Source organism: Phragmites australis, chromosome 15 (genome assembly GCF_958298935.1).
Source record: "Phragmites australis chromosome 15, lpPhrAust1.1, whole genome shotgun sequence".
NCBI lineage: Eukaryota > Viridiplantae > Streptophyta > Magnoliopsida > Poales > Poaceae > Phragmites > Phragmites australis.
In genome coordinates, this window is record NC_084935.1 from 3,181,972 (window position 1) to 3,203,420 (window position 21,449).

Below are 21,449 nucleotides of genomic sequence, written 5' to 3' on the forward strand. Positions count from 1 at the left end.
CCACGGCGTAATCCGATCGGATATCTTATATTTTTTATTAGAATTAGAATTATAACTAGACATAAATAGTATTAGATGTAGATACCAATGCAGATAGGATCAATCATCACGACCAGTCCTTAGGTTTCAAGACTCGACGAAACAAAACTGAAGATCCCATTAAACATAAATATAGAAATATATAGGTACTTAAAAGCAAGGTCAATATAGGCTCTTAAGGCTCAACAAAATTCTCTGTAGGCGGTTGTTCAACAACAGTTATGATCAATTCATTAATATTACTAGAAGAACATGTATTACTTCTAAAAAAATTGGTAATAGTAGCTCTGTGTGATTCTATTAATTCATCTATCCGTTTTTTCTTTTTCTTTTCTCACTATCAGACAAATACTTTTGAGTAGACATCTTATCACAGGATATTATAAATAAACATAAAAAAATAATTAGAAATAAGGTGCAACATCACCTAAAACTCTTGAAGATTGTAATTCAGAAGATGCCTCTATCCTCTTGTCTTCAACAATTAACTCTACTTCTCCACGCATCATGCCTCAGCACCATATGCGGTCGCACCAGTGGTTAGTGCACAACAACTAGGAACTGGGGATGTCATAGACTCATCGTCACTAGTCGCCCAAGTAGCAAAAGGGAGCAAATAGACCGTTGAAGTGAGGTTAAGTAATCGGGAACTTTATAAACTTGCAACGGCTAATTGAGAGATTTTTTTAATCATATCATTGAAAAAATAGGCAATTGAAACCGGGTAGGATGTGATTGGCAATTGAAATCCTCTTTTCCTCCATTAATGGCGCCAAATTTAGGAGGGGAATGAGAGGTATTGGCAGTCGCCTTCTCCCGAGGTGAGGGCGTGAGACCACGAGGGAAGACCAGGGGAGGGGAAGGAAACACCACGTCACTGCCCTCAGGAGCCGAGATAGGGAGAATTGGCCATTAGGGAATGGAGACCTAAGGATAGGGTTAGGATTATAGCCTGCAAGCAGAGCAGTCGAGTCAAGCAGTGTTTGTAATTGGGGCTCTGGAGTCTGGACTGGGCAATTTGCATGACGAGGGTGTGGTGCGTTCATTTATTGTCCAGGCTGGCCAATGATTGTGCTACACGTTGTGCGTTGTTGGGCTGGCCCAGTAGAATTGGGTTGGCCCCCCTGACTCCAATGGGCCCTAGGTGGTTGCACCTGTGGCCCATGCTCAGGGTTGGGCCTGTCGGTCACAAATCCAGATCGAATATGTGAGATGCAGACAATGTTGATCATGAATATTTCTTCTAATATTGAGTAAAAGCAACATCCATATACAGTGCATGTTATGATTGTTCAATCATTTCACGTGTTCATAACTTAACAGGTCTAACAAGCAAATCAATATTATACTCTCGTGGAAAGAGTTATGTTAGCGAAATTGGAGAAGTTACGAGTGCTCAATATGCTAGCTAAAACTTATATTAATTATTTGGATATATTAACCGTTTCAAATGAAAAAAATATCAACTACAAGTTTGTAGATCTTGTTGAGAGCTATAATTTTCATATGAAAATCGTCTCCATCCGATTTTGTATGAAAAAATTATAAGCTCTATAAGATAAGCTCATATAGTATTCGAATATATCTATTTTTATTCTCGAATATCTGATATCCGACGGATAATTAGCACCTTACGTCCGAATCCAATATCGGATACAAATATCCAGCTTCAACTTCAATATTCAATTTTTTTTCCAAATATCTAATTTTTTGCTCCGCAATACTATCCGAACACTTCTGGACGGTCAGACGGAAAAATATCCAACCGTTTTCACCCTATTCAGACTTTAGCAGGTGTTCTAAATTTATGCAATTTTTGATCAAGTTTATTTATTCATAGAAGATTCATCCATCGAGGATGGCAGATCGGTTCAGAGTTGGTAACTTCCTAAACGATTATGCGTCCTGCAAATTCTTTCTTTAGCGTCAGTGGTTGTCTCTTTCTGTTGGATAGTGGCTGACTTGGTTAGAACATTGTTGTGTCAATTTGTAAGGGTTAAGTGATGTCAGTGCTTACATGTAAATGGTGTCGCGTTCTTCAGCTGCAAATTTTTTATATTTCAGATGAATGCATCAGATTCGTTTAGGAAGAAAATAAATGCACCGGCAACTTTACTGAATTACTGTGATATTTAAATTAAGATGCTACTCCCACCGATAAAAAATGCATGACATTTTTATTTTTCATTGTTTTCGACGTACAACTTGAACAATTATTTTTTTATTAAAATATAGTTATAATATCTAATAAAAATATAATATTATAAAAATATTTTTTAAGATAAGATTTTTATGCTTTCAAATTAAATATTATGGAAGCTGTTGATGGTCAAAGTTTTAAAATTTTGATAGTATCTTAATCAAAATAAAAAGTATTTATGATCAAGGGAGTACACCGAGAAAAAAACCCAAATATTTAGCATTAATCTCAGGACTCCAAAATTTATAGTGGTCACATGACCACTAATGCTGACCATGCATACGTCTGAGATGTTTGTGTCCACTGTCCAGTGTCCTACACATGGCAAAGCACAAGAACAACCGAACATCAGCTGCAGCTGTTGCACTTGCAACTTGAAAGCAACACGACAAAAATTCAAGTAGAAAACAACATTACAAGCAACTATGTGGCGAATTTGAGACCATAAACTGTCAGAGACGAAGCAGCCTATCTCCAACAAGAAGACTACCGGAGTAAATAACCGACGAAATGTTATCTCACGACAAAAGCAAAAACATTATGAAACATCAACCTTAGTTTTTAACAAATTCTGAGTAAAAGGAGTACACAAATAACACCAGATTAACTCGCAACATTTGCACTCCCTTGGTTTCAGAAGCAGTTAATTGATCCCATAACAAGCTTATACTTTAATTAGTACCATTACCTTCACATACCGGCAAAGTAGGGAACGGACAAATTTGTAACATGTAAGTGCCCATCTTCAAAAGCTATATAGTTAAGTGTCAAAGATCTTAGCTAGTGCACATAAAAGAACCTTTGCTCAACACTCATGACACGCATCATGGATCACTTATTCATCTCTTTTTTTTTTTAATACAAAACATCCGTTTGCCATTGCATTAAGTAGGAGGGTTAACACGACGTCACTTGACCCTAGAGCAGGTCCATGCTAAACAGAGTACAAAGAGGAAACTTACAACACAATAAATCACAAGCGATATCCTACTACAGAAAAAAGTTACAGACTATAAGATGTAAATCAAGCCATTCTCCCCTCATTTCCAAGAGTTGACACGTAGAAGTTTTACATACAATTGAAGATTGGCAGCTCAATTTTGGCTGTAGAGATGATTCACCCGCCATTCCACCAAGCCCTGCCTTCACCTCATGCGATGTACCATATGACTAACCACTCTACCCACATCGGAAGTTCAAATAGCACCCCAAAAAAAAAAAAACTCTTTCAAGATTCTTGTTTTCTAGATTTAGAAGCACACTCAGAGAACTCACAAGAGATACAAGGTTCCATTTCCATATTGTTCACAAAATTTCTATCAAGAAATTTGATTTGCATAGAATTTAAGCCTCCTGCAGCTCATGATGGACTGAACCAGAACTCGAACACATAACACATACCAATTTTTCATGAGGGGGACTTTATACAGGTAAGCAAGTGTCTTTGGTTAGACATTTCCTATGACACAATCCGTCTTATCTGGGTGTTAACTCATTCGCTAAACCTTCATATAAGCCATATGTCTTTGAACAAAATTATTCAAAAATGTTCACAACCTATGAACCTGTGATCGTATCCATGGTATCAGCTATCCTCAGTACATGTTATGTCACAAAGAAAATTTCATCCTTTGTAAAATAAATCCCAAACAATGTCGGTTAAAAAGACAAGACAACTTAGATGCAATTGAACATGCGAATTATACGAAATTCACCATTGATTGTCAGGCTAACCTTTAAACAATCGCTTTCAAATAGGGCACGAAACTAATGGCACCCAAGGCCGATATCTGACCAAACATGAGCTTCAACCTCAACAATATGACCACAAAATAGTTCTATGCTCCAGAACATAGAGATCGAAGGCCTTTTCAGTTTTCACTTCAGCACCATTTCAAATTAAAAAAAGCAGAGATACAGTAAGACCAACAACAAGTGCATCTTTTTATACCCTCAGACTAGTCAAATCAATCCAGGCAAGTAAAATAGAGCACAACACATGAACAACTTACTGTGTGATTCAGGAAAATCTATCAGAGATTAGGCTTGAGGCTAGTCAAAAGCTACAACAATGCAAGCAAATATTGCATTTTCTTATACCTCGAGTACAGAATCCCATCGAATTTCAATTTAAAAAATTAAGTCACACGCGTACGTTGCATCATCTAAGAACACTAGGAACAACACCTTCCGCTCGGGATCATCACTCGAGCGCGACGGCGGCGCCGGCGGCCTTGAGCTTTGCGGCGAGCGCCTCGGCCTCCTCCTTGGGCAGCCCCGCGCGCACCACGACGGGCGCCTTCTCCACGAGCTCCTTCGCCTCCTTCAGCCCCAGGTCCGTTACCGCGCGCACCTCCTTGATGATCTTGATCTTCGCCGCCGCATCGTACTTCTCGATCTTCACGTCGAACGCCGTCTTCACCGCGGCGGCCTCCTTGGAGCCCGCGGCTCCAGAGGCGGCGTCTCCGGTCCCGGCCGGGGAGGCCCCCGCGGCGGCGCTGGAGGTGAGCGAGAGGCGGAGCTTGAGGCGTAGAAGCGCAGCGTAGTCGTCCAGCTCGGCGGGGGAGAGAGCGAGGATCTCGTCCGCGATGCGCGACAGCTTAGGGTCCTCGCCGGCGGCGGTCGCCGCAGAGGTGGAGAGGCGGCGCAGGCGGGGGACCAGTGGTGCGAATTTGGAGAAGAAGAGTGGCATTTTGGTAATTTTCGGGAATTTCGTGGTGGGGACTGCGGGGTTAGGGTTGAAGCCCTTTCGCGAAGAGCTTATACGGCAGAGAGATGTAGGCCCACAAAATAAGTGTCCCAACGGTGGAAGCGTATTTCATTTGCGTATTCACTGATGCCTGGCCCACCTGTCAGTGGACAGTCCGCTGATGTTCCGGAAGATTTAACTTTTTTCCGTATCGAAATGTTAATTTCTTATTAAAGATGATAAATTTTTTAAATCTATAGAAATAATTTTAATGATAAATTTATTACTCATTTAAATAGCAGTATCAAAAAATCAAATACCCCGATTTCACCAGCCCGTGACTTCAAATTATGGGCCCTTGGATTGATTTTACGCTACAGTTAAACAGTAAATCGGAACAGTGAATTCACTTACGGTATTTTTTTACTTTGCTCATTATTATATTACTACTCTCTACGTTTCGTAATATTTATTCACGTCTATTATTACATACAAACTAAAAAATACTAAAATTAAGTAAAAAAATACAGTTAGATGACCATACTACTCCTAATCAATGTAAAAATGAGTGCAAGTAACTCACTTGTGTTGAAGTAAATACATGCATGTATTTAAGATCGTAGCAGAAAAATAAACTATAAAATATCCTTAATTATCACAATAAATAAATAATTTAAAATAGATACGAGACTATAGACAAATGTTACGGAGCGAGTATTCACCGTCTCCGTCCGTGGCTTCGTACCCCTGAAGTCAAGGACCTGCGTCCGGCGGAAACACCACGCCATCTGTTCACTTGTACCTCTCGCTCTCGGCGGAGGAAAGCAAAAACCCTCGTTGCCTCGTAGGAATCGAAATCGAAAGCGACGCGAGTGGAATCGCGGAATCACGAGCGCACGAAATTTCATTTCCTCTCCTCCTCCTCTCTGACACAGTCTCCGATCCTCCTTGCTGATTTTTTTTTTTGGAATTTTTTGCTGCCTTTTCGGTGTTTTTTTTGTTGTTGTTTCGTTTCAGAAGCGCGCGGCCTCGGCGGTTTCGAGGCGTCTGGTGTGTGAGTTCGTTCCTCGTTTTGTGTTTGTGATTTTTGCCAATTGTGGTTTGATCTGATGGCTGCATGCTTGTAGGTTTTGGACTCTGGAGTTTCGCGGCTTTGAAAAGGGTGGTGTGCGCTAGGCCCTGCTGAGATCTCAGCGAGGTTGTTAGTACGTGAAGTCCCATCTGATTTCGATTTTTAGGGTTTTTTCGAGTGACTATGCGCTTTCCCCCCAATGTTTGGACTGTATGTTGTCGAAGGTATTAGGGGTTTAGGTGTGGGTTTTTGTTTTAACAGTGGTTTCGGTTTACGATGCCTGTGAGAGGGATTAAAATGCGATCTATGGATTGCTCTTTGCTGTTCTGGGATATATATACGTGCGTTGTCTACTATTGTGAAGCTTTGCCTCAGGATCAAGTTGTTTATTGAAGAGTTCCATGTGTAGTTTTGCCATGTCACTTATGTGCAGAAATGGCCTGTCGAATTTTAATATTATACGTACGTTATTGATAGAGTTATGAGTATTTTTTCTGCATTTAGCAACATGCAGCTCTTGTCAAATTCACACTGTAAAAACTCTGTGTTGACATGGAACTTGTCGTTATGAAAAATGTGAATCGACATCACAAGTTTTCAGTGTGAAATTGCATCGACATCTAAGACTTAGGGATTGTGAAGAACAATTATGCTTCAAGTATAAACTGTTACATCCTCGGAGTTTCTAGAATGTAAGCAAATAGGATTCTGTCTTTTTAGATACTCTCTAATTCTGTAATTGCAACTAAAGGATATATCAATCCTTCAATTTGGTTTATAGATACTACAATCTGATAATTTGGATAATGTTGTTTCATTTAGAACTGCCGAGTCCATTTTTCTGCTCTTAACTTTCATAATATTTTTTAGCCATATTTATTGAGGCTACTGAGATTTTTTTTTTTGGCAGTCCCTATGTCAACATACCCTGTGTTGAATGACCAGCCAATTGATCAGTGGAAGGTCACTGAGTTGAAGGATGAGCTCAAGAGGAGGAATCTTCCTATCAATGGTTTGAAGGATGATCTTTTGAAGAGGCTCTTTGAGGCCATTCAGGGTGAGATACTTGACGGGGAACAAACAAATGGTGAAACTCCCCCTGCTGAGGAGCTGAACAGGGGTGAAACTCCTGATTCTGTTGATGCATCTGTTTGCCAGGCTTCAATGGAACAAAATGTCGATGAAGGTCCTTCTGAGGTTACAAAACAGGGAGATCATGTTATCTCTGTTACAGAAGCTAGTGATGAAAGTTTCGTTGCTGCTACAGAAGTTAGTCAGGAGGTTGTCATTGGTACTCAGGAGGTTGTCATTGGTACTGTGGAAGTTAGTCAGAGAACTTTGGATGCTGTTGCAGAAGTTGAGGCTCCTCCAGTTGATGTGGCACTGGCAGCAACTGATGAAAATCACTGTGAAACTAATGGAGTTGGCCTAAAATCAGCTTCAAGTGGCAATACTATAGTGAAGGAAGTACATCCGCATTCTGAAGGTGTTGGTGATACTATTGAGGAGACCCCAGAAGATGACACCACCAAGAAAATGGATGTTGATGATGTACCGTCTGATGTTACCAGTATTAACATCAAGTTAGGCATTGAAGTGGACAGCAAAGTTCTAGAACAGGAAGCTGTAACCACACCTCCTGATACTATCGCATTGCATGCTGACGTTTTTGCAGCTACAGAGGCAGAAGATGACACTATCAAGAAAATGGCTATTGATGATGTACCTTCTGACTTTACCAGTTCTATTGTCAAGTTAGCTGTCAATGTAGACTGCAAAATTGAACATGAAGAAGTACCCACACAACTAGTTGCCATTGCAATGCACACTGATGTTGTTGCGACTGCAAAGAGCGTGATTCCTGAAAACAGTTTCAGTGAGAATACATTGATATATAGCAAGGACCATGAAGATCTGAAGCGCATGAATGGGGACTGCAAGACCATCCTATGTGGACCAAATGACCAGGTATCTGAGGTCAACCCAGATCTAGGGTCTCAAATTCAGTGCATGTCGATTTGTCATGATAATATGTCAAACCTGAATGCTGGCAATTCTGACTTAGTACTAGAGGGTAAGCAGGAGATGGTCAAACCATCATCCATCATTCCCTCCGTAGGTGATGATTTGCTGTCGTTGGATGGCGACAAAGAGCTGCATAAGAGCGGGACCTCTTTGCAAGAATTAGCATCAGCAACTAATATAGACTTGGATAGAAAAGTGGATAGCACTGATGGTAGTTCTTATGAGAAGCTGAATTTAGACAGGAATTCAGGTGATGAATCAATGGATGAGGATGTGATGGAAAGTAAGCATGCTGATTCCAGTATGAAATCTGATGATCCCAGAGGAAAGACTGAGGTTACCTCACAGCATGTGTCACAAGAGATGACCCTCCTTGATACCGTTACTGAGGGTTCCTCTGCACTTACTGAGGTAGTTGTGGCTGAAGAGAAGCCAACTCCAACTGAAAAGAGGAAATTTGAAGGTTATTCTTTATTTGCTTATTGTATTCTGACATTTACAATGTTCTTTTACTTTATGAATACCTTAACATTCTGTATTGTCTCTGTATCGTTACTTCTTTTATCATTTTATGACATCCAAACTGTGTGGGCATATAGTTGCTGTTAGAGTCCAGGGTATAGTGATTGTTTGAGTTGTATGATCCTTCTTCTGTCTTTCTTTTTCCTTTGGCATATATTGCATTGAATAATAGTCCTTATTTTTTTCTGCTCTTCTACTTTTTTGCTATGATATAGGACACTTATTTAATTTTTTTACTGCAGTCCTCTAGTAAGATTAGTGACAACCATATTTAATTTTTGTGATGTTCCTCATGTCAAGTTGATAGTATATAGCTTACATGATTGGTATAATTCTTGATTTTCTTCTAATTCATTGTTAATCGAACAGAGCAAGAAGTTACCACAAGTTATGAGCAAAGCAAATGTCAGTGCCAACGGAATGCTGACACTGTCAGTATTTCTGACCAACAAGCATCCAAACTAACTGGCACTGGTACTCCAAAGGAACTCTTTCAGTCTGCTAGGAAATATTCATTTGGCAAGTCTGATTCAACAAGTGGAGATTCTGCAAAGGAGCGAATAGGTGAGGTTTTGTCCTTCTAACAAAGCAAATATTTCTTTGTTGTTACCTAATTCTTATCTCCTATTTCAGTACCACCTCCTCAAAAACCAGCAACAACTTCCTTAAGAATTGATCGATTTGTGCGCCCATTTACTCTGAAAGCTGTGCAAGGGTTTCTTGGTAAAACTGGATCTGTATGTAGCTTTTGGATGGATCATATCAAGACCCATTGCTATGTTACAGTACGCCCTTATCTTCCATATCTTGTGTTTCCACTCTCTTATTGATCTTCTCTTGAAAAGGAAATGCATAACATTTTTCTTCCAACTTATAGTTTCATTTGAAAGCTAACAGTTGCACTACAACAAAGGTAGGATCTGCTCCGAATATTATCGGAAGTGCATTTTGGCATGGCTCCTTTTATGGCCTTTTTCTTACTGCACAAATTTTGCCTTTCATGTACCTGATAGTAGCCAATTTTACGTCTTCAATTTATTAAGTGCGTCACGAGAACAATAATGTTTCAATCTGTCTCTGTTAATGGTTTGGTCGTTGACCAATTGCTTTTGTATTTGGCTTGTCAACAATAGAGATGTTACCCTGTGTTGGCTAGAACATGGTTTTGATATGACTATCTATGAAGGATGCAATCTGAGATGATAGTGTTGTTGTGTTGGTCCGTCTCGTTGTGTTGGTCCGTCTCATTGTGTTGGTCTGTCTTGATTTTTATTTAAAAGCATTTGATGATGTCACTTTGTTATACTGTTTATCGCTTTCAGTGTTTTGTGCTGACTTGTCTGCATGTCCTACTCTCTGATTCTCAGTACACTTCATTGGAGGAAGCTGTGGCCACCAGGAATGCTGTTTACAACCTCCAATGGCCCCCAAACAACGGCAGTTATTTGGTTGCTGAATTTGTTGATCCACAAGAGGTGAAGCTCAAACATGAACTCCCTCCCCCATCTCAAGTGCCAATCATTCCCAACACAGCTACGGTACCAGAGGCTGCACCCTTCCAACAGTCGAAGGCTAACCAAACCATTCATTTTCCCCATGTTGCTGCTACTTCAAGGGGCCTGTTGCCCACCCCACCGCCTCTCCCCAAGCTACCTCCTACATCTGACCATGGACCAGCAAGGGAGAGGCTTCCTCCTCATCCAAAGAACCTGGAACCTGCCCTGACATTTGATGATCTCTTCAAGAAGACACAGGCCTACCCTAGGATTTACTATATGCCCTTATCGGAAGAGGAGGTGTCTGCGAAGCTTGCAGCTCGTGACAATGGAAAGAGGGGATAGTGGGCTCTAGTTTGCTGCTCCGTCTCGTATTTTGGTTCTTTGCTTGTCACTGTTGTTTTCATATGCAACTGTACGAATGTCACGGTGGTCGACAGATTCTCTTCTCGCACCTGACTCCATCAGCTGCTGCAGCTCTATGAAGTACTAGGTGGTACGTAGGTTTAGGTGATAATGTGTGAAAATACTTCTAGTAGTATCGTCTTTATGAGGGAAGGCCTGATGGTTCCTCATACCATGGTTTCTCAAGTACTATGGTATCAATAACATCGGGATTTTGGGTGTACAAGAGATACTGCAAATGCATCAAGTTCTCAGAGCGTTGCACTAAAGCACGTTGTGTTCGTCTTGCTGCTGCTCGTATTGAGGTACAATGTTAGAGTACTTCCCTTGCGACTCACCTCGACGAGGACGAGTCTACATCCACTTTGATTCTGACGTGGAATGCAGAATTCTGTAGTCCTTTCTTCCCGGGTTTTGCCTCACAGCAGGTGCTTTGTTCTGTTCGTGTTTTTGTTTCTTTGTAATCACGGTTGTGTCTTTTGTTTGGATATGTTGGATTCGCACTTGTTGATTGGTGGATGCATATATAAGTTGTCAGCAACTATATCTCGATGGGCACGCGACTGATTTGGGTCGCCTCCTGTGAATCACTTTTAGGTCTGTTGGTAGTGTTTTTTCTTATTATTTAGAGTGGTGATTACGTGAGGAAAGTAATTTTATGATTGAAATTGATTTTTATTTAGAGTAAATTTTATAGGGGTAGTGGTTCTGTGTGAGAAGTGAATTAAAGAAAAAAAGTTATTTTTAGTTTTTAGTATGTAGTTTATTTTAGACAATTATTTTCATAGATTTTATTCAGAGGTAAAAATTGAAAAGTTGTTTGACAGAGTTCTCTATTTTACACGGAGAAGCTACTCTGCAGCTCTGCTAACCAGGCCTTTACTGTCTACCGTGCCCTGGATGCCTCTGCTGCTCATGGAACTACTGCAGCCTCGTCGTCTCTCTCCCTCTCTCGTGGTGCAAACTTGGGTGTATTCTCTTAGTACTCGTTATGGGCTTTGAAAAGAACTCATACAAAGCTCTTCCATTGGCCCGAAACAAGCTGTGCAAGACTTTCGGGTCGCCGTATTCTTGCTGTGCTTGGGTTTCCCACTTTTCCTCTCCACGCTGGAATTATCCCCCTCACGCAAAGGACTCGCACGGTAACATACCCGCTCCCGGCGCAACGGCACGGCACCGCGCCTCGCCGCCGGTGATCTGGCCTCTTCCAGCGGGGGCACCAGAGAACCACCCCTAACCCCTCCCCTCCCCTCCCATCGAACCGGCGCGAAGAGGATGGCGTCCCGGTGGGGCAGCAGCAGCTGCGCGCTCTGCGAGGGATCCAACCTCCCCTCCTGCTGCGCCGCGTGCGTCAACGGCAGGTAGGAGTCGGCTCTTCTCCTCGCCTCCCCCGAATTCGGCTAAAGTTTGCATCTTTCCAGCGTAATCCTCAACGCTCCTGCCGCCGCTGTTTGATTTGGGTTCGGTTTTCTGCAGGCTGATCGAGTACCACACGAGGTTGCGCATGATGAGGAGCCTCCGCGACTCCCTCCACTCCCGCATCGCTGCGCGCCTCGAGGCCCAGGTTGGTCTCTTTCTCCCCTATGATCCCCCCCTCCCCAATTCAGTGGTAAGTTTGCCTTGATTGGCAGTTTCCGCTTGGAGTCTGAATTAGTTATATGATTGCTGGGTTAAACTTTAGCATGAGCAAATAGCTTGTTGAGTCAATAGGAGTATATACCTGAACCAAGTATGATGGTGGCCGGAATAACTGTGCGTGAACTTTGAATTGCTGTAGCATTTTTGTGGTTATTGGGGAATTTGTGCGAAAAAATTATAGCTTTTCCCCTGTTTGTGTATTTTTTAACAGAGCAAGGCGGATGAGCAGAGGACCTGGAGAGGGAGCAAAACTCAAGATATCAAGCAGTTGAGGGACCGGCTCAATGAATTGAAGAGACAAACTGCGATAGGTGAATCAATCCCTCTAACCTTTGATAGATTTTATTAGCAGTTGCTGGTTGGTTATTGATACTGAGTTCTGGGTATTGTTGTTTTCGCAGACAAGACCAAGGTCGAGCAGGCATCGAGTGATCTCAAGGCACAGACTTCATTGTTGCATCTGGCTTTTGTCACGGTATAAATATGTATATCTTGGTGTTTATTAAAATCGAACTCAATAACACCTTACTAATACTGCATATATCTTGCTTCTCACTGTCAGTTAAAAAAGAGGCGAGCTGATGCAACAGCAATGCACACCAATGCCATGAAACTCGCACAGATGCAATTTGTGAGTCATGATATGCCCTTCTTCTCTTATTGTTTGCTCCACATAGCAAGAACTACATATTGTCCATCAGCTGTACTATGTGTATGTGCATTTTTATCATGCAATTGAAATGCTTATACTTTGTTGGCAGATGGCAGCCACCTCACGACGTCTGAAAATGCAATCAAAAGCTATAAAGCAACTGTGCAAGTTGTTACCAATGCGACGAGTAAGTTTCTACGTTTGTGTGTGGCGAGTCTATTCTACGTATAGGCGCACTGTAGTTTACTGTTACGCCACCCTCCAATTACAATTCAAACAACTGTCAGTTACAATCCGCTAGATAGACTAGTTACAATCGCACATCCAGAAATACATAATTGCAACACGAGAAGCTAATGAGTTACGTTTTAGATTGTACTAAGATTACAATAGTGTTCCTTAGGTTGTACATCATTAGACAAGGAATTCGTGAGGAGTTACGTTCAGCCATAACGCAATTGCAACTCAAAATTGCTTTTATTTACGTCTGGTTGTAACTCTTTGTCTTGTGGATTGTAACTCTATTAGTTTTTAGATTGTAATTGAGGATGGCGCAACTGTAACTAGAGTAGAGTTGAGACATGCACATTACACACACACACACACTTTTGAGATCCTTGGTGGCAACCTCACCCGGCAAGATTCAATTTTGATCACATTTGGAGCATGTTGTTTTTTATAATCTACTGTAACATCTTTCACTTGTGAACATCATATATTGGTTGTGTTATTATGCTGTTTGACTTTGCATGTTCACTGGAATTTTATTACATAAAATGAGGAGTGTTTTAAATACTTTCTGATATTCTCTAATATGATCTGGAATATTCAATCATTCATGCTTACATGTGAATTTATATCATACACTTTTTAATATGTATATGTAGGTTATTAAAGAGGGAGAAAAGAAAGATGGCTACAGTGGTCCATACGATGCAATATGTGGGACTCGTCTTCCTCGTGGTCTTGATCCACATTCGGTTCCATCAGAAGAGCTATCGGCTTCATTGGGGTTATACTTTGCTCTAACTACTGCTTATTATTGTTCTAATCATTACGTTCCTCATTCAGTTATTTACTTAATTGGAATGCTCTGCTCTTAATAATTGGAATGACTAAATGAATGGATGTTCTTGTACAACTCATTATGTGATCTTCTAAACCTCAACCTTATGCATGCTCTCTAATTCTTGTAAAAATATTTTTGTAAAGTTGCCTGCTTCTAAATATTAAGAAGTGCTGTCTAGACTGAAGAGAAACATTACCAATTTTCATTAGTTTATGGAAGTGGAAAATCCATGGTAACTGGCAAGAGAGTACTGTATGGAGACCAATAGTGTTCCTTATCTACAGCCATTAGAGATGTTGAAATATCATTCTCTTGGGTTGTGCAGATTATTCGCTAGAACAGTTTGCAACAGTAATTTGCGAATTTGGTTCTGAATTAGTGGACTTAAGGTACTTGTTGTTACAGGTACATGTTACAACTCGTCAACATTGCAGTTCGTATCCTATCTGCGCCTGCTCTTCATATATCAGGTTTTGGGGTAAGATCCAATTCGCTGCCGGTAGCAAACTTTTGGGGTAAGATCTTGTAGAGACACACCTCACACCCAATATGGGGGGGGGGGTGACCTTCATATATATAGCCAATATGGCTGGGGATACAAGGAATACAATCAAGTATACATAGTAAGAGCTAATTATAGCTAATCACACATAGACCTGCCTAATACCCGCCCGCAGTCTAAGCGGGAGGATCCCGGACGCATAGACTGGACCTGAATTCAGTAAATAGCTGTACAGGAAGGCCTTGGTCATGATGTCTGCGAACTGGTGGGAGGACGGCACATGAAGAACCCGAACTTGTCCCAAGGCGACCTTCTCACGGACGAAGTGAATATCAATCTCAATGTGCTTCGTGCGACGATGATGAACGGGGTTGGTTGTCATGTAGACAGCGCTGACATTGTCGCAGTAGACAACCGTCGCCGAAGCAATGGAGACGTGGAGCTCCTGCAGGAGCTGGCGCAGCCAGCAGCACTCGGCCACCACATGAGCAACAGCACGGTACTCTGCTTCTGCACTGGAGCGGGAGACCGTGGTCTGACGCTTGGAGGACCAAGAAATCAGATTGTCGCCGAGGTAGACACAATAGCCGGAGGTGGAGCGCCGAGAATCTGGGCAGCCAGCCCAGTCGGCATCGGAGTAGGCGACCAGTGACTGAACAGGGCCGACACCAATGTGGAGGCCGGAGGAGAGAGTGCCCTTCAGGTAGCGTAGAATCCGCTTGATCATCGAGAGGTGCGGCTCGCGGGGATCATGCATGAAGAGGCACACCTGTTGGACGGCGTATGCCAAGTCAGGACGAGTCAGCGTGAGGTACTGGAGCGCGCCAGCAAGGCTCCGGTACGCGGACGGATCAGCAACAGGGGCACCGGCGGTGGCGGATAGCTTGGCATGAGTGTCAACAGGTGTCGTCGTAGAGTGACACTCAGCCATGCCGGCGCGTTGAAGGAGCTCAACGGCGTACTGTCGCTGTGATAAGAACAAGCCGTCGGCGGAGCGAGTGACGGAGATGCCGAGGAAGTGATGGAGTGCGCCCAGGTCAGTCATGGCAAACTCAGAGTGGAGGCGCCCAATGATCTACTGTAGAAATGCCGTTGAGGACGCAGTAAGGACGATGTCGTCGACGTACAGAAGCAGGTAGGCGATACTGGTCCCGTCTTTGTAGACAAAGAGGGAGGTGTCGGAAGTCGAGGCGACGAAGCCGAGCTGGCGAATGTATGTCGCAAAACGCTGGTACCAGGCTCGGGGAGCCTGCTTCAGGCTGTAGAGGGAGCGCTGCAACAGACACACATGATCAGGAAAAACAGGGTCGACGAAGCCTGGGGGCTACTGGCAGTAGACGGTCTCCTCCAGATGTCCATGGAGAAAGGCGTTCTTGACGTCTAGCTGATGAATAGGCCAGGCGCGTGAGGCAGCCATGCTGAGGACAGCCCGGATGGTTGCTGGTTTGACCACCGGGCTGAATGTCTCGTCGTAGTCGATCCCGTGGCGCTGGGAGAAGCCACGAACCACCCAGCGAGCCTTGTGGCGGGCGAGGGTACCGTCGGAGTGGTACTTGTGCTTGAATATCCACTTGCCGGTGACCACGTTGGCGCCGGGTGGCCGGGGCACGAGGCGCCATGTCCCGTTGTCGATGAGCGCCTTGTACTCCTCAGCCATGGCCGCACGCCAGTTTGGATCAGCCAAGCCGCTACGGTAGTTGGCGGGAAGTGGAGACGGAGTGGTTGTCGCAGAGAGCCCCACATACCGCATAACCGGTATGGCCCCGGACTGGGTCCGCGTGATGCGTCGTTCCTGCTGTACGGGAGGTGCTGATGGAGCTGCGGGCACCTGCGGCTGCTGTACAGGAGCAGTAGCCTGCTGGACAGGAGCAGTAGCCTGCTGTACAAGGGCAGGAGGCTGCTGAACAGGTGCAGGAGCCGGTCCTGGTGCTGTAGAGGACCCGTCATGCGCTCGGGGACGCCGGCTGTAGACAAGCCGGATGTCCCGAGCTGGTGGAGCGGCGTGAACAGCAGCTGGAGCCGGGGCAGCCGCTGGAGGAGCAGCTGGAGCCGGGGCAGCCGTTGGAGGAGCAGCAGGCAGTACGGGGCCGTGAAACAAGATCGCGGGGTCGTCGGTCAGCTCCTCAATGAAACCTTGGTGTGACTGCCCAGCAGCAGAGGGCAGGATGCAGGACGCACCGGCACTGTAGTTCCTGCAAGCAAAAAATCCAGGTCGCTTGACGAGGACCTGGAGGGGTAAAGCCCGAAGGGAAAACAAGTCTCATCGAAGACCACATGGCGAGAGATGATGACGCGCTTAGTGGCCATGTCGAGGCAGCGGTACCCCTTGTGGGAAGAGGGATAGCCGAGAAAAACACAAGCTGTGGAGCGAGGGGAGAGTTTGTGGCGAGCCGTGGCGGTCAAGTTCGGATAACAGAGACACCCAAAGACACGTAAGTGGGAGTACTCGGGAGATTTGTTGTGGAGGAGAGTGTATGGAATGCTGTGGCAAACAGCAGAGCAGGGACGCCTATTCAGAAGGTATGTGGCTGTGGCGAGGGCCTCAGCCCAGTACTGAGCAGGCATGTGTGCATGTAGGAGCATCGTGCGGCTGATGTTGTTCAATGTGCGAAGAAGGCGTTTAGCCTTGCCATTTTGTGGGGAGGTGTATGGACACGAGAGGCGTAAATGAATACCACGGGAAGCAAAGAGAGTATGGAGGGTATTGTTTACGAACTCAGTGCCGTTGTCGGCTTGGACAGCTTTGATGGCAAGGCTGAATTGAGTGTGGACATAATTGCAAAAATTTGCAATATGTGTGAAGACTTCAGATTTGCGAGTGAGGGGAAGGGTCCAACAGAAATGAGTAAAATCATCAAGTAAAACGAGATAGTATTGATACCCAGATACACTGGCAACCGGGGATGTCCATACATCACAGTGAACAAGTTCAAAAGGCATGGAAGTATATGAACTGGAATCTGAAAAAGGAAGGCGCACATATTTGCCAAGCTGACAAGAATGACATAGCAATTGCTCTATTTTATTACAGCTGATGGACGTATTACGACGAAGAATGTCAATGGTGGCGGAGCTGGGATGACCAAGACGGTGATGCCAAAGGTCGGTGGAGATGGCAATGCTGGCGTGTGGAGCGGAAGACGCAGCAGGGAAGGTGTAAAGATCACCAGCACTATTGCAGCGAAGCATCACGCGTCGGGTCGGGATATCATTGACAGAAAAACCAAGAGCGTCAAATTCTATAGAGTAGTTGTTGTCCCTAGTAAATTGACGGACAGATAGCAGATTGCAGACTAGAGATGGGACAACTAAGACATTATTTAGATGAAAATTGGACTCTGGTGTATGAAGAACAGACTCGCCACGACATGAAATAGGAAGATTTGCACCATTGCCAACTGTAATGGAAGAGTGAGGAGGAGGATGGCGAGAGAGGAGTATACCATCCGAGGAGCTCATGTGGGAGGAGGCGCCGGAATCCAGGACCCAGGGATGCTGGCCCTGGAGATGCATCTGATTGAGTGCAGCGACAAGACCATCCTGGTTCCACATGGGAGCTTGTTGGGAGACGTGGAGCGGCGCAAATGTCGTCGGGGGCTGCGTAGGCGCGAAGGCCGTTTGAGCCTGAGGAGGAGGGGCGCCAAGCACGCCTGGGCGCCAGCCGCCCTGCGAGCCGAAGGAGGGCCCTGTGGCGCCCATGGATTGTAGCAAATCCAGGGGCCCATGGGTCGGTATTGATTAGTCTGGCCAGTGCCGCCGCGCTGCTGCGCAGAGCCGCTGTTCCAGCCACGCCGGCCCTTGCCCTTGCCCTTGCTGCCGCTGCTGTTGCCACCGCCGCCGCCCTTGTTGCTGCCGTAGCCGGTCACGTGTGGGTTGTGTGGACCTCCAGAGTTGGCTGTGGCAGCGAGAGCACGGCACCCGCCCGGGCTGGTGCAGCCAGAGCCGATGGTGGCGAGGAGGGCGGTGCTGGCGACCGTCTTTTCGTCGTTGGCGAGACGAAGCTCCTTTAGTGCCAGCATGTCATGGGCTCTGGCGAATGTGGGAAGTACAGCGGAGTTGGCGATGTCGTCGGCGGTGTTGGAGAAGCGAGGATTGAGGCCACGCAGAAGGGCGAGGACGAGCTGCGAGTCCTGGACAGGATGGCCGACGTCGCGAAGAGCGGCGGCCTTGATCTTCAGCCGCTGGCAGTACGCCGATATGGTGCTGTCACCTTGCACCATGGAGTGAAACTCGTTGAGGAGGAAGATGGCGCGCGGCTCCCGGTTGGCGCGGAAGATCCCTTCAATGGCCACCCACAGATCACGAGCGGTTGGATCGGCACTGTCCATGGCGAGGTCGAGGACGGAGTCGTCGACGGAGCCGGAGATCCAGCCCCGGACGCAGCACTCCGCGACATCCCACTGAGGATCATCAGGTCGAGGGGGAGCAGAGCCGTCGATGTGCGAGCGAAGGCCGAACTTGCCGCACAGCGACTTGAAGAAGAACGCCCACTTGGAGTAGTTGGATTGAAGGTCCAGCGTAAAAGGGATGTGGAACTTGACATTGACTGTGGCGTAGTTGTGAGCCACGATCGGGGCAGCAGCGCCGGCGCTCATGGCAGGCATGGGGGGAGTGCCTGTCGCGGGCAGGGTGCCGGCACTGGTGGCCGAGGAGGAGGAGGCCGAGGTGTCCATGGGAGAGGAGAGAGGGAGGACGGGCGAGAGGAAGTCTCGCGCGTGGGGGGGGAAGTCGCGCGATCACGGAGTCGCGAGGTGGAGGGGGGGAAAGACCGGGAGAATAGGATCTAATCGTCTGATACCATGTAGAGACACACCTCACACCCAATATGGGGGGTTGACCTTCATATATATAGCCAATATGGCTGGGGATACAAGGAATACAATCAAGTATACATAGTAAGAGCTAATTATAGCTAATCACACATAGACCTGCCTAATAGATCTATAATTGCAATGCCAGATTGGCAGATTCAACTGGCTAGTCCTGGCAGTTAAATAGTATGTACCACAAACTGTAGTACGTCCTGTAAATTTAGCTATTTTCATCCAGAATATCTGTTGTTTGATTATGAAGTATCTGTAACCTGTCTGATAGAACTTTGCACTTAATAAGGATATGTCCTCCAGAGCTCCACGTCATTTTTATGCGAACTATGCACAAGTGTATTCTGCAAATTATACTTGTCTACATCTGTGGTGTGCATGAGTAGCAGCATGAACTTTCAATTGGCTATCCAGTCGGTTCATTGGCTAACATATTTGTAAATGTGATGTATTAGGCTAACATATTTGTAAATGTGATGTATTAGGCTAACATATTTGTAAATGTGATGTATTAGGCTTCATGTTCACATATATGGCAACGGAGTTCCTACTGGAACACACGTCAGTCCCAGAGGTACTGTATCTGGGAAAAGCAGCAGCTCTCTATCTCATGAACATGAACGTATAAAACCCTTACTGACATGAAACTGTCTTCTTCTCTCCAGCAAGGTTTACCCTCTTTTTATACCTAGGCAAAACATTTGCTCAGGTGGCGAGGAAAGTTCATTGACAGGAAGTGGTTCGGATAACTTTGGTGTTGACTCTGTGGATTCTGTCAAGAAACAGTCTTTTGATTCCAAGAGAAGTAGTAACTTCAACTTTTCTGTTGCATCTTCTCACTCCATGGAGAGGCATCAAGACTTGCAAAGAGGAATATCACTATTAAAGACGAGTGTTACCTCCATTACTACCTACTATTATAACTCATTGGGCTTGGATGTGTCATCCAATCTTTCTACTTTTGAGGCATTTGCAAAGTTGCTCCATATGTTATCGTCATCGAAGGCCCTTCGAGCTGCTCTTGAATCGAACATTTCTTCAAGGTACCTTATGATGTATCATAGTAACAATGCGTATCTGTGATCACATATTGTTTATTCTCAAAAGGAAAAACTGACCCTGTATGCTGCTCGCAGATCAGAGAAGCAAGTACAGCAGTTAAACAGATCAATTTGGAAGGCAAGCTCGGCCATCTCATCCGAGAGTAGTATTATGGACAGCATGCACACAGCTATCATGGTAAATTGATACTATGCTTCTGCTTGCATTGCATCTACATCTATTCCATCGCATTGCATTACCTGATTTAATCTCTGTTCTGATCAGCCGAGCTCTCTGGACAACCTCCTCCTGAACTCGAACGATAGCTTCTTGTACACCGGTAAGCCGGTGAAGCACGGAGGCATGCCAGACAGCATCTTCGACGGCTGGGATTTGGTCGAGCGCGAGGTCCTACCGCCGCCACCCTCGCAGGTTGAAGACGTCGCGCAGTGGGAAAGGGCCATGTCTGCTGGCGCCAAGAAGAAATGACTTCTATTTATTAGTCATTCTCTGAAGACCAAGCTGTCAGAACACTGCAAGAGCTTCAGTTAGATATGGACCTGATCATGAGGATCTGGTTTATGTACAGAACTGATCTCAACCTGTAGTAATGTGGCTGTCGTGCAAAATGCAGACTACAGAGAAGAGACTTGTGCTAGTAGGATAGGGTTGATCAACTCTCATATTTACATCACTTCTAAATTTGTAAATATAACTTCTATATAGTTTACGAAAGGAATTAAAATACTTCGAGTGCTCCTACTTATTCTTACAAAGGAAAAGAAATCTCTACTACATAAAACACAAGTTGGTTCTTGTGTCACATCTTGCTCTATTACCCTCTTATCTAATAAAAACATCTAAAATTCAAATAATTAACCCACTTTTGTCATCCATCCTCATCCTCCAATCTCTCAATCTCGTTATCGGCTACGGATGAAAATAAATAAAGAAATTAGGAGTAAAATTAGCAGATAATATCCTCTTCCTTTTGCGGATTCCATCTGAAATCAAATTACAGTATCGTTCTCGACGTATTCGTTCTGTGGTGCTTCCATAGCGCATCCATATCTTCATAGCTTGAATTTATTCTTGATGTTATCATATCTAATATTTATATTTTCGTTGTAACATACAAACACTTAGCTAGTTATTTTACATGTAGCACGAGTGTGCAAAAGTACAGCCTACAGATAACTAGAAAAGAAGTGTGTAAATAGCAGCTATGAAGGGGAAAAACTAATTTTATTTGAGAAGGGATCCATCAACGTGTCAC

The 21,449-nt window shown here is 44.6% G+C and overlaps 3 protein-coding genes across 3 annotated transcripts; 2 read left to right on the plus strand and 1 right to left on the minus strand.

Annotated features, from left to right (window-relative positions):
- Positions 1–4,161: 4,161 nt before the first annotated feature.
- LOC133892766 (uncharacterized) lies at positions 4,162–4,981 on the minus strand. Its single transcript, XM_062333716.1, has one exon. It carries the CDS (start codon positions 4,929–4,931, stop codon positions 4,443–4,445), a length of 489 nt encoding a protein of 162 aa, XP_062189700.1. The 5' UTR covers positions 4,932–4,981; the 3' UTR covers positions 4,162–4,442.
- A 693-nt stretch (positions 4,982–5,674) lies between these two features.
- On the plus strand, positions 5,675–10,761 carry LOC133893707 (uncharacterized). Its single transcript, XM_062334800.1, has 5 exons — positions 5,675–6,692; positions 6,911–8,488; positions 8,917–9,111; positions 9,181–9,332; positions 9,915–10,761. The coding sequence occupies exons 2-5, from the start codon at positions 6,916–6,918 to the stop codon at positions 10,386–10,388; spliced, it is 2,394 nt and encodes a 797-aa protein (XP_062190784.1). The 5' UTR covers positions 5,675–6,692; positions 6,911–6,915; the 3' UTR covers positions 10,389–10,761.
- A 729-nt stretch (positions 10,762–11,490) lies between these two features.
- LOC133892594 (uncharacterized) lies at positions 11,491–20,924 on the plus strand. The gene is made up of 12 exons (XM_062333461.1): positions 11,491–11,809; positions 11,925–12,012; positions 12,298–12,397; positions 12,488–12,561; positions 12,649–12,717; positions 12,848–12,925; positions 13,626–13,750; positions 14,213–14,285; positions 19,648–19,706; positions 19,798–20,175; positions 20,269–20,371; positions 20,459–20,924. Exons 1-12 carry the CDS (start codon positions 11,724–11,726, stop codon positions 20,660–20,662), a joined length of 1,437 nt encoding a protein of 478 aa, XP_062189445.1. The 5' UTR covers positions 11,491–11,723; the 3' UTR covers positions 20,663–20,924.
- Positions 20,925–21,449: the final 525 nt, after the last annotated feature.

What these genes read in the sequence shown, in the direction of transcription:
- LOC133893707 (XM_062334800.1), top strand. Translation starts at nt 6,916, where the DNA reads ATGTCAACATACCCTGTGTTGAATGACCAGCCAATTGATCAGTGGAAG. An exon ending in TTCTGCAAAGGAGCGAATAG is followed by an intron (nt 9,112 to 9,180) that starts GTGAGGTTTTGT and finishes CTCCTATTTCAG; the next exon opens with TACCACCTCCTCAAAAACCA. An exon ending in AGACCCATTGCTATGTTACA is followed by an intron (nt 9,333 to 9,914) that starts GTACGCCCTTAT and finishes TCTGATTCTCAG; the next exon opens with TACACTTCATTGGAGGAAGC.
- LOC133892766 (XM_062333716.1), bottom strand. Translation starts at nt 4,931, where the DNA reads ATGCCACTCTTCTTCTCCAAATTCGCACCACTGGTCCCCCGCCTGCGC.
- LOC133892594 (XM_062333461.1), top strand. Translation starts at nt 11,724, where the DNA reads ATGGCGTCCCGGTGGGGCAGCAGCAGCTGCGCGCTCTGCGAGGGATCC. An exon ending in GAAGAGACAAACTGCGATAG is followed by an intron (nt 12,398 to 12,487) that starts GTGAATCAATCC and finishes TTGTTTTCGCAG; the next exon opens with ACAAGACCAAGGTCGAGCAG. An exon ending in AACTCGCACAGATGCAATTT is followed by an intron (nt 12,718 to 12,847) that starts GTGAGTCATGAT and finishes CTTTGTTGGCAG; the next exon opens with ATGGCAGCCACCTCACGACG.